This window comes from Platichthys flesus, chromosome 7 (genome assembly GCF_949316205.1).
Source record: "Platichthys flesus chromosome 7, fPlaFle2.1, whole genome shotgun sequence".
Lineage (NCBI taxonomy): Eukaryota > Metazoa > Chordata > Actinopteri > Pleuronectiformes > Pleuronectidae > Platichthys > Platichthys flesus.
The window spans coordinates 25,433,957-25,445,885 of NC_084951.1; the positions used below are offsets into that span (position 1 = coordinate 25,433,957).

General features: G+C 41.5%; 1 protein-coding gene across 1 annotated transcript; it reads right to left on the bottom strand.

Annotated features, from left to right (window-relative positions):
• Positions 1-6,943: 6,943 nt before the first annotated feature.
• Positions 6,944-10,757, bottom strand: pfdn4 (prefoldin subunit 4). The gene is made up of 4 exons (XM_062392790.1): positions 10,687-10,757; positions 9,312-9,419; positions 8,677-8,817; positions 6,944-7,459 (listed from the first exon to the last, which is right to left on the bottom strand). The coding sequence occupies exons 1-4, from the start codon at positions 10,711-10,713 to the stop codon at positions 7,328-7,330; spliced, it is 408 nt and encodes a 135-aa protein (XP_062248774.1). The 5' UTR covers positions 10,714-10,757; the 3' UTR covers positions 6,944-7,327.
• Between the last annotated feature and the right edge of the window lie 1,172 nt (positions 10,758-11,929).

Genomic DNA, 11,929 nt, shown 5'->3' on the forward strand with positions numbered 1-11,929 from the left:
ACGCCCCGTTTAATGCAGCTCTTAATTCTACACAGCAGAGAGTCTGTTCACCGGAGCTTCTGTTATTTATCTTTCCATTACCTGGTACACTTCATTTAAAATTAAACATCCTCCTGTTTTTTATTTATTTTTATGTGGACTCTGCCAAACAGTTTTAACACCAAACTGGATTCGATCTGGAGAAGGAGTCAGGAGTAAACTGTTTGCATGCATCAAATCATTTTTATATGATATCAACGTATTTCAAATGCAGATCCCATAATGCACCGTGCACATAAAGGCACGACTCCGCTCTCCCTTTGAAAAGGTGGAGGCACGATGTGAGAATACAAATTGAACTCTGGGATTGAAAAGAGGAATTTGTGAGACTGATATCGGTTATTTCTGTTCTGCTCCAGAAACTGGGCGATGTGTTAAAAAAAAAGTTAAGAAAGTTAAATAAGAAGATATTGTGCCTGTCAATAAAGTTAAATTAATGTTAAAATGAACTTAGAGCGTATTTATTTATTCTGCACGACATAATCAATACTTCATAGTACAAGTACAGGACAGTGCAGAGGATTCCTCTTCTTTCACTTGCATGTGAACCTGCATGTCCATTGTTTTTTGAACTTGCTCTCATCAGTTTGTGTGAAGCCGATACGATAACCGGTTCTCCAGGTATGCAGACCACAGAGAGATTTATAGATCAGTAGATGAATGGTGTACATATGTGGTGTAAATACACAATCAAATTATCAAGAGGGATAAGTTACACACAGTGAAGGCCGGGGCCCCTGGGGGTCTTTGAAGCCGAGGGCAGTGTCATCATTTGTTGTCCCACAAGTGGCCTCAACAGAACCGAGTGTTCACGTCCTCAAATCATCTCAACTTTTCTCTACAGCTCTGACAATGTGGCGTTTTGCTCACAGCATCAATTCAAATCCACTTTTCCTGAAAATCCAGAGGAGAAATAAACCTCGGCTGTTTTTCTTCATCTCACTTAGAAAAATCCTCCGACGGGAGAAGAGCCGCCTGAAAGCAAACGAGGTTAGACCGCTCGCTCTCCTCTCCGGCAACGAGACTGGATCTGAACAATAAATGCTCTTGACACACAAATGTGTTTCAGCCTCAGAAATAAATGTGTGTGTTTCAGTGCGGTGGCGCTCCTCAGCTGTGACATCCATGTGCAACGTGATGAACATGTGTTACACGTGTGCAGCTGCTGTTTGAACATACATCACGTGTCCTCAGACCCCTGATGGACGACTCAGCAGAAATCTAATTTGCTGTTTGGACCAAGACCTGCGCTATTGATATTTTATCAAACTTACCAAAAGGTCAAAAACACCCAAAAATCATTATCATTTACCCAGATTCGCTCCAACCTCAACAGGTCATGCACCTCCCCTCCAGGAAACCACATTTAAATCAATTTAGTAGAATCAAGCGTAATAACAATCAAATCAGCAACAGTCCCCTGATGAAACTACTGTTAAGCCAAACGATCTTAGAGTTTTATGAACACAATCGTAAAAATCAGTCTCATATTAATGCTCCTGCATCATGATCCATGAATTATGATCTGAGAAATTAAGTATAAAAATACCAAAATCCCTCTCTCGAAATCCTGGATCCACCATCAAACCAGATCCATTCAAAGAGAGAGATCCATTCCACCAGGTTCTGTGTCATCCTGCCAAATAACAAACAAACACACGTGCAGATGAAAACCTCCTTGGTAGAAGTAGGACTAGAGTCAGGAAGGATCTGTCAGTATCATCCTGTCCTGATGTCATGAATCTGAGTAGACTTCTCCGGACCTTGGCTGGGAATGGGCTTACTGATGCATTATTTACTCTGACCAACAGGGGGCTGCACCAGATATTAACAGTGTGCACCCCAAAACCCAGTTAAATTAACAGCGAATGGAGTATTAAACACAATCTGAAGAACCAATCACAGATCTGCCCACAACTCAAGAGGCCTTTGAGCAAAGCTAGTTGAACTCAGAGGCGACACCTTGTGCCAGCTCCTGGAAATGCAGCTTCCTTCATGGACATATGATGCATCTTTGAGAGCATGATTAATAAAATGCTCCACACACACGTGTTCTTCTTCAACATTGATATTAGCTGCAGCAGAAACGATGCTCATCAGGTCTAAACATCTCATTCTACAGTTGCATCATTGATTTAACATTAGTTTAACTCACCTGCCTCCTTATTTAATTCCCAGGTTATGATAATTCCGTCATTTTTATGCATCAGTCTCATTCACCTGTGCTTCGATGTTGAAGCTTTATAAATGTAGAACACGCTGAGTCATTACAGACCTTCTGCAGCGTAGCTCTAACTTCTCCAGTTTTAATTGTTTCATTTTGCTCCAAACGTGTAAAGTCACATTCAAAATATTCATAACACCTGACGACTATATCGTGGATTTAAATATCAGTATAACAGGGACAGAGAGGTGATTGTTAGGAGTTGTGGAGACACTGGAAAAAGCCGGTTGGTGCAGTGACTGAGTTTTAAAAAGTCATTGGACAGTCCCTCAGATCCTCACAGAAATATCAGTACATTGAATTAGATAAACAAGATTTAAGATAAGAAAATATCTGAGTGAGTGGCAGGTTATTGACGTACAGTTGGATTTTGTAGTTTTTAGATTTGGCTGTGAGAAGCTTTAAATGAGCTGTTTGTTAGTTTAGGTTAAAGGTTCATTTAAAGGCTATAGATCTATTATTCTTACTGCTACAGATTCCAGTTATACAGAATAAATCAAAGTGATAATCAATGAAATCACTATCACTAATCAGTAATCAGACCCATCTCTCCCCAGAAAGTTTGTCAACTATCTACGAAGGTTGATGTTTGTGGACGTTTATGATATAATCAGACGTTTTCATATATATATTGCATATATGTTATGATCATGTGATGGGAGGACGTTACCACGAGGATAAATCCTAGTGTGAATATTTCTGCAGCAGTTGTTCACTCAGGCTCCAGGATACCATGTGACTGTGCTCTCTGGTGCAGCTCGGCCACAGAGCACATGCTGATTCACGTTGTGCTCCGACCTCATGTTGACCAATTTAACTGGATGAAAAACAAACGACAAGTCGTATATTCCGTCCCCCCCCCCCCCCCCCCACCCCACCCTTCTTCTGTTTCACGCCATTAATTAAGCCATGAGTGTGTTTCAGAGAGTCGGGGGGGATGGGGGGGGGGGGTTATAGAAAAAATGTCCCCCTGTGGGACGACTGGATGAAATGTTCTGCCCTGTTATTTGCTGCCGTTGCTCCATAAATCGAAGCTAATTGGACGACAGCTACTACGAGTGAAGGATCATTGGTTTGAATTACCCCCCCCCCCCCTACTTTGGGGGGGGGGGGGGAGTGAAAGAAGAGACGCCATCGTTCTTCAGTCAATGCAATTAGAGGGAAGCTGTTTGCTACACGGAACTTTGGAGGGAAGAAGTGGGACTTGACCACCAGGACTGTGAGGCCCCCCCCCCCCCCCCCCCCCCCCCCCCCCCCCAAATGTGACTCTGACACCTTATTAGCAACAAGACTGAGTGTCTGCAGCACCGTGCGGCTGCAGGGTCTCGATAGGAACTCTGAGAAATGTTCACACTACTGGGTCCACAATGGGGGGGGGGGCACTGAGGAGACTGGCACCAGGCCCGACGTGGTGTTCAAATCCCACTGCGGAAATCAGGGCGCTAAATGGGAGGAGTGTGGCTGCTGCTGGTGGAAAATAAGAGTCCCATTCATTCCTCCCATACCAAATGTCCTGTGAGTCCCAGTTTAAGTGCTGCGGCTTGGGTCAGCACAAAACTCACAGTTCACCGAGCGGCACACGCACTTATTGTGCGAGGAGACACAAGGTTCCTTTGTAAAGAGTCTGAGCTCGTGAACACTGAGGTTATTTATAACTCCACAAGGTGTCGACCGCTCAGAAGGTTTTAAAGAAGCTTCACGCTTGCACTGCGCCAGCCGGCCTCAGGGGGCGTTCGGGAGTCGGAGCCATTTCAACACATTTACGTTCACCACTGACCTCCCCACTCTTCACTCATTGACTTACTGATCCCTGGAGTCACAGCGCTGGCCTGGTTGAACTGGTTAGAGTGGGGAAGTCAAACAAGCGGCTGCTGAGACAGATCCTACAAAAGTACATTTTGCAAAGATATTGACGATAAGCGAACCATTGCTATGTTTGAAACGTAACAGCAGCGAAAAGCTAGTTAACGAAATCACCAACAATGTTGTTATGCAGTGGTTTTACTGGGATGGCCCACTACAGATTGAACTGGGCTGGCTGTGGCCCGGGAACTTCCACTACTGACACAACTGGTTCTTTAGAATCCCTCACACATCTCTAACTAAAGATGCAGATAGATTTAAAGCCTCTGTCCAGGTCTAAAGAAAAAGGTTCTCGTCTCCTGAATGGTTTGGACGAGTCAAGTTCCTTCTAGGTCTTCCTGAAGAAACCGACATAAATCCAGTCTTTGGCAATAATGATATTCATAGAAAGCTTATTGTCCCTCGTGCAGGACGTTATTTGCTCCATCGCTCCCTGGTGGATATTGAAATACCTTTCTGAAGTGATATTCATGGGATGTTATGAGCCTGTGATTAAAGCAGGAAACCGACTCCCACACATTTCAGAACGTTTTAATTTCAAATTCAAGCAACTCATAAATGAAAGATAAACAAATCTTTAAATAAACCAATGGATGTTTTGCTCTGAGACACCAATTTTTTTTTCAAAGTACTTTTAGGTCTTGATTGCTGCGTTGAGGCAACACACACATAGAGTCACACAGGCGCACACACAAACACACACACACACACACACACACACAGGGATCAGTCCACACAAAGACGTGTCCTCATCAGTCAGATGATTCCTGAGCAGCCACAGAGGAATTGATGTTTTATTGCCTCGGCTGATCAGCTTGACAGACAGTAATGAAATGAGTGACAGGATATTTCCCAGTAAAGAGCTCAGCCTCCGCACAGGAACCAGTCCAGAGTGGCTGTGCGCAGGAAGTGATGGAGAGGAATTCATTCCCAATAAATTAATTCGTCTTTAATGTCTCTGAAACTTCTCTGTGGCCTTTTCCCTACGTCCTGAATAATTTAAAATAACACCTGAGAGTGAAGTCTAAGCTGTAGCTGCTACCTGCTCGTTCTCCTTTCACCATCTTGCAGAACATCCCTGAGGAGCGTTTGGGTTTCAGACACCGAGCGGCAGGAAGTGATGAAGAGCGTCTGGAGCTGATGAAGACTCTCAAACCATCTGCGTCAATGCTCGTGACATTTAGGAGAAACACACTAAGGGAACGACCAGGAACCAAACTAAAATCATTCCATCTCTGTTGTGACTCAACTTGATTCAAACAGCTTCTCACAGATGTTCCTCTAGATCTCATTCAGAAGATTTGTCTTCAGGACCCGTGATGTGATGTTTGTGATGTATTTGTTCAAGATTGACAACGTGCAGCCTCGTCTAATAACCTCAGAGCTTGTGCTGGTTCCATGGAAAGCTTTCTGATGGGACTGCAAGTTTACTGGGGAGACAGAGACACCCTCTGGTCTGTTTGTGCTGCAGCTGCATTGAGCTCAGAGAATCACAGACATCCATTATCTCTACTGGTTATACTTTAATATCACAAATATACCCTGTAATAAAATAAATGTTGTCTTACAAATATAGAAAGTAACCACACAGTAGTTAAAAACTTTATCTGAGGACTTGAATCGTAAAACTTACTTTTACTTGTTTTGATCGATGTCTTTTATGTTCATATAATTTGCTTTTGCCACTTTGAAGTGTTTCCACTTTAAATGATGTATTATATCATTTTCTGTCCTTAATAAATTATAAAACACTTTGTCGCAGCTGTTTATGAAAGGTCATCATCTTTATTATTTATTTTATCCATCTTTTATAAAATACTTTGATCAGCACATTCTCTCTCGACAACAGATACTTATTTGAAGAGGAGGTGATGAAGACTCTGCTCTGAACCTCCGACAGCACCGTGGATAATAAACATCTGTGTGGTCAGGCAGCAGCAGAGGGAGGGGGGGGGGGGGACCCAGAGAATTAAACAGCTGAAGAAAGAGAGTAAATAAGGACGTGAGGGAAATAAGAGCAGTCGTTTCCACGTGTTCCTCTGAGTCGGGAGGAGGAGACTTGTTAATTGAGATCTTGATCCTCCTGAGGTGGTTTTGCTAGAACCTCAAGGGCTACACGTTCTCTTTCATTCTCTCTTTTTTTAATTCCAGATATTTTATTAGCTGCAGGAGGCCACACTCGAGGGCTAAATTTAATGAGGTGTGTGCGCCTGTGGATATTTGCTAATACTATGTCTAGTATTGTTTTCATCCTGCATCTTATTTGCCAAATCAAATATATATTTAGTCTATCGTGAAACAGAACCAGGCTCATTTGAAACTTTCAGTCTGCGTATCACTGACTCATTGAAACTTCAAAATACCTTAAAGTTCCTCAAACACTCTCCCATCACTACCAGTTTTAGAAATCTCTGTAGTTGGAGATTCTCTTTCTCTTTCCAAATAATAAAAGCTTCACTTTCGTCTCTTAAATCCAGACGGTTTGGAGGATTTCAGTGTTTTCACTCCTGCGTTTGCTAGATCATGTTATTTAGAACATTGTGGTCACAGATTAAGACGAGATGACTTATTTAAGATATGTTGATTCATCTCAGCGTGTGACTGCAGCTCAGATATTTATTATTCATTTAAAAGGAAAAATCAGTGGGTGGAGGAGGGGGGGGGTCTCACAGTATTCTTCACTGACAGAGCAAACTTATTTAATCAATACCAACTTGATTTGAAGTGTTGACGCCACAACATTCGACATAAGGTCAAAGCAGGTCGGACTCTTTAAGTTCTTTCATTTGAAAATCACAAACTCACAAAGCTCGGAGCCCTGTTGTCAAACTTTTATTAAGTTAATTCAAACCTTTCAGTGAATCAAATACGCAGCAGGCTCGTGAATGAACCGGGTTGATGTGCAGAATGTTGAACAGAAACTGAAACAGACGTTTTGTTTCCTCCTTTTTACTTTAGCCTCTATAGCAGGTACAAAAAAAACATGGACATTAAATAAGAGGCCGATTAAATACAGAAGAAATGAAGTGTATTTATTTAATTTTTACCTTTGTGACTTTGTGAATATCGTCTGTGTAAACAGAAGCTACAGACCTAAGCTGTTTGCTCGGTGCTCGGTTTGGAAACGTCCTGCGGATGTGATACGAGAGCTGCAGGAAAAAAAGTCTGTGTCGGCGAAACTGTCAAAGTCCATTTCCCGGCTCAGCTTTCGTCTGCCTCCAGGTTGATGTTGTTACCGAACTTGGCGTAGAGATGGATCTTCAGATCCCCCAACACCTGCTGTATCCCCGACACCTTCTCCTCCAGGCTGCTGACCTCCTGCTCCAGTGCTTTCTGTTTGGAGATGGAGACACAGTCAGATAACAGACACTGAGATTTCCCTACAGAAGCAACAACAGGCTTAAGACTATCTGTCAATAAAAGGCTGTCACTTCCTTTCATTGTACAAAATGAAGCTGCCATCTGGCACCTGTGAGTTATTTGGAGTGGGTGTCTGGTGGTGGTGTGGAGCTGTGGTAACTAGGTTCTGCTGATACTGACAATCATGATGTTTCACCCATTTTTGAAAGCATCAAATAACCAAACTTTTCAGAGACGCAGACATTTCCTTCTATAAGAAATTGGATTTCTCTGTCGGGTGTCTGGGCTCAGCTACAGGGACAGGGGTTAAGAGTTTAGAAATCCGAGAGGAGCTTCACGTAGAAAGAGGACAGTTGAGTTGGTTCCAGAGAGAAAAGGAAGTTGTGAAACCGTGCACTCACACTGAAAGTGTCTGGTGAGTTGTGTATAGATTAACCATTTCCTTATAACTTATAGATCAGAATTCCTTTAGGGCCACTGTGGCAGTTCTCAAGGGAAAAAACTACAGAATAAATCTAGCTGTGTTAACAGATATATGAAGCAAATTAAACTTTGTATTTCAGAGCTTGTTGTGGCTGAAACCTTTTTCGAATAAAACTCTAACTTATCTGAAAGGTGACGTATAATAGAACCAATCAAACTTAAAAGCAGCTGATTCATTTCAAAACATTCAGTTGAAGGAACATTACATGAATATTTCTTTAAAAGATTTTAGGCTTCACATTAAGACATAACTTCAGATCAGTAATTAACGGAATTCACCGATTAAAAACAGTCTAAAAGGTCAAAAGTAATTTTCAAAAACACTATTTTGCTCAGGTTATCTTACACCAGCAGCAGAAATAAGTTTTAATAATCAAAAGCTTGAAAATATTTGTCACTGAGATACGTTTGATTCATTTGATACTTAACTGCTTCCTGATTTAATTTTGCTTCAAAGAAACGAAAAAGGATCCATAAAAATATGTGTGTGAGCTATTCTGCTGCATTTCCCGTCCTTTTGTAATTTCTCTTAATCAATTCATCTTAATAATTTTCTGGAGGCGAACTGCTCGTCAACAGTTTCTTCATGAATCATTATCTGTTAAATTATCTCCCACAGTCCTTTCACTAGAAGACTCTGGTTTAATGGAGCTGTTTTACATATGATTGCTGCTCTAAAGAGGATGAATGAGCGGTGCACCCCCCACCTTGGCCGTCTCCAGCATCTCCTGCGTTTCCTCCTGGGTGTGGCTGATGAACACGTTACCGATCTGATACGGGATCAGCTGACAGTCGTCGTCTAACATCATGAGGTCGTCGCTGGCGTCCTGCAGGTTCTGCAGCGATTTCTGCACAGAGACACGGGCAGGTTGTTACAGAGCGACTCAGAGACGGCTGCTCACACACCAGCTTGAGTCATTCAGCAGCTGCTGTGCTCTTCACACACACTCAACCGTGACTCATCTGAGCAAACTGAGTTTCAGAGGAGTCAGTAAGTGTTGATTCAGCTCCACAGTCACTTCACAAGCTGCAAATTGCATTGATGATTAATTATATCCCTGTTTAAGTGAGGGTACACTATAGATCAGAAGTAAGTAAATAAAGTTACAGTGAATACACATGAAGAAATTATCCAAACAGATGAATGACTGATTCTTAAATGGTTTCATTAAACACATTATAACCCTATAGGTATTCCTAGAGAGGCCTTCTGATGAACTGGCAACTGAATAGTTTAAGTATTAAAACCTAAGATCAAGTTAACAGACATAATAATATGAGGTCTACACAGTGGAGCTCGACTCTGTGACTCGACTGTTTCCTCAACAAACACACTACTTACTTTCTTTGCCTCTATTTCACTTTTGAACTCCGACATCCGACTCGAGTTCCGGGCAAATTTATTGATCTTCTGCTGATCGTCGAAAGTGACGTTAACGTCTTCGACCGCCTGCGAACAAGAGAAAGTGAGTTAGTCCTCAGACCCTGATATGAATAAAAGTACAAATACCACACAGTCAAAATACTCCAACTAAATGTGCCATCAGCAATAAAATACATGTTGTGGAGACAAAGAGGATATCTTGTGCATCAAAATTATATGTGAGCATTTGTATTGAGAGAAAGTGTTCACACAAAATGAAGAACATTTCAGTCAATATGCACAAAGACATGGATAATTATATATTTTTGTGTATTGCTCTCTTCATGGGACTTGATGAATAAAACTAAAACGCAAAAAACTCCTTCATTACTGCTTATTACCCTTTAATACTTTCTATGTCTATCATTTGCCAAAATGAAAAGTAAACATGTCAATGATGATAGTAAACCTTAAAATATGAGGGAATCCAATACAGAAACACTTGTGTTTAGCTATCAAGTATTCATATCATTTGAGCTTCAGTTGATATATCTTCATCAGATCTTAGAGATTTGCATGAAATATGAAATATAAATAAATTAGGTAGCAGTGGAAAAGGAAGCTATATCCTTTAAAGCAGTTGAGAAGAAGAATGAAGAGTCTCTGCATTTAAATACTCATGTACAAGTACTTCAGGTTTGTACCTAGTTATACAAGTAAATATAGTGAAGATGATAAGTGGCACTGATTTCCCTCTTTGATTAAACACAGTTACATCTGCTGCTCCATCATATTTCACAGGCTCTGTTCGTCTAATGCACAACTTCGTATATCTTCAGTCATTCATATTTGAATCTGTATTAATATTTGTGTTCATCACTTTGCCTCAATATTTCTATCGAGTCCAGTCTGAGGCTAAAGCTCGAGTTATCGAGCTAAATAAAACAAACCTGAGAGAATGAACGGTCACTGCAGCTAAACGCTAGCTAGCTAGCCAGGAAGCTAGTGGTGGTGTCCTGACACTGTCATGTCACAGTTGAGCCTCGTGACACCAACAATAGTATGATTATTATTATTGACATTAATAGCATGCTAAGCCACCAGTTAGCCTCTAAAGCTAACAGTCAACAAACTACAACTAAATACAGCTGCAGCATTAGCTAACATGCTACCAGCTAACGGTAGCTGCACGAGGGTGTGACTGGGTTTTAAAAAACATCCCTGACACCGGAAACGGGTTGTGTTTCTCCACGTGCACGTGAACACGTGTTTATTAAAGACTCGAGATTCTAATACACAAAAAACACGGATCACGAGACGAGAGAATATTTATTAATAACGATTATAAACTTACAACAGATCCCTTCACTACGGCTGCCATCGCTGCTTCCTCGTCTGCTCAAAGGGCGTAGGAGCTAACGCGAGAGAGCAGGTATACCGCCATCTAGCGGAACACAATATATGGAGTCACAGTGCAATAACAACAATAAAATGTTTAGTTTAGTCCTTTTTGACAGTTAAATATTAAATTCCTGTTATAGTTTGACATCACAGCTAAAGTTGAAATAACTTTGATTTAAGTTAGCATGAAAATGGATCCTTATCTCACAGCTTAACACTCTCAGAGTAAAGATATTTAATAATTAATCAATTTCATTAAAAAGTGACAACTCAGTCACTTTGGTTCCCATTTGTCATTTATCCTACAAAGATAAATAAATATATATGTGTATACACTTGCTTTGAATGGAACAGACATGTTATTATATCAACCGGAACTGCAGCTCTGTAAATATACCTCCAGCAAACAGTACTACACCCCATTCCAAATATTTACCGAATACATCTGCAAAGCTGGAGCAGCATTGGTGCAGCTTAGACAAGCTGCAGCACAAAATGTCAATAAATCTAAGGGAGAGCACCACATCAAAGATATGAGCTGCAGCAGAGTATCAGCAATGCCCTGTGGAGGAAAGTCATATGTTGGAAATACTGTTGCTTTTGAGGGGACTTAAAATCAATGGGCTGTTTGTCAGCGTCGTGCAGATAATAAAACTAGTAGGCCGCTCTGCGTTGGTACATCATGAAGAGTTTGCTTGAGGTCCCTCGGCTGCGTGAAGTCAGACGTGCACAACCCAAACAGGGGAATCCAACTCCCACCTCCATGTGCAAGCTATAGGCCGCACAACCGGAGCATTGTGTGCGAGGATTCCAGGCCTCGTCATGATAAAGTCAATAAATACAGCAGCGGGGGGGGGGGGGAGGATGAAATAATCTGTGGTTTTGGTTTATTTGAATGAAAAATCTTTGGTTCTTTTGGGGTTAAAGGCGAGTAAAACAAAACAACACAAAATGAGGGTGAAGCAGCTTCGATCAGCCTGGATCTCCACAGAGATAAAGGAAACGTGAAGATGAGGGTAGTAACAGGAGGAAGGAGCGACTTGATGAGCTACAGTCACTCTGTGTTTGATGACTGACGTCCTCTGTGTGGACTGATGCATTGACAGACCCTCAAAGACATTTCCAAGTGACCGTGTGGAGGAGTTTGAAGACGGATGATTTCATTACTGAGCTCATTGTCTGTCTTGATTAACTGA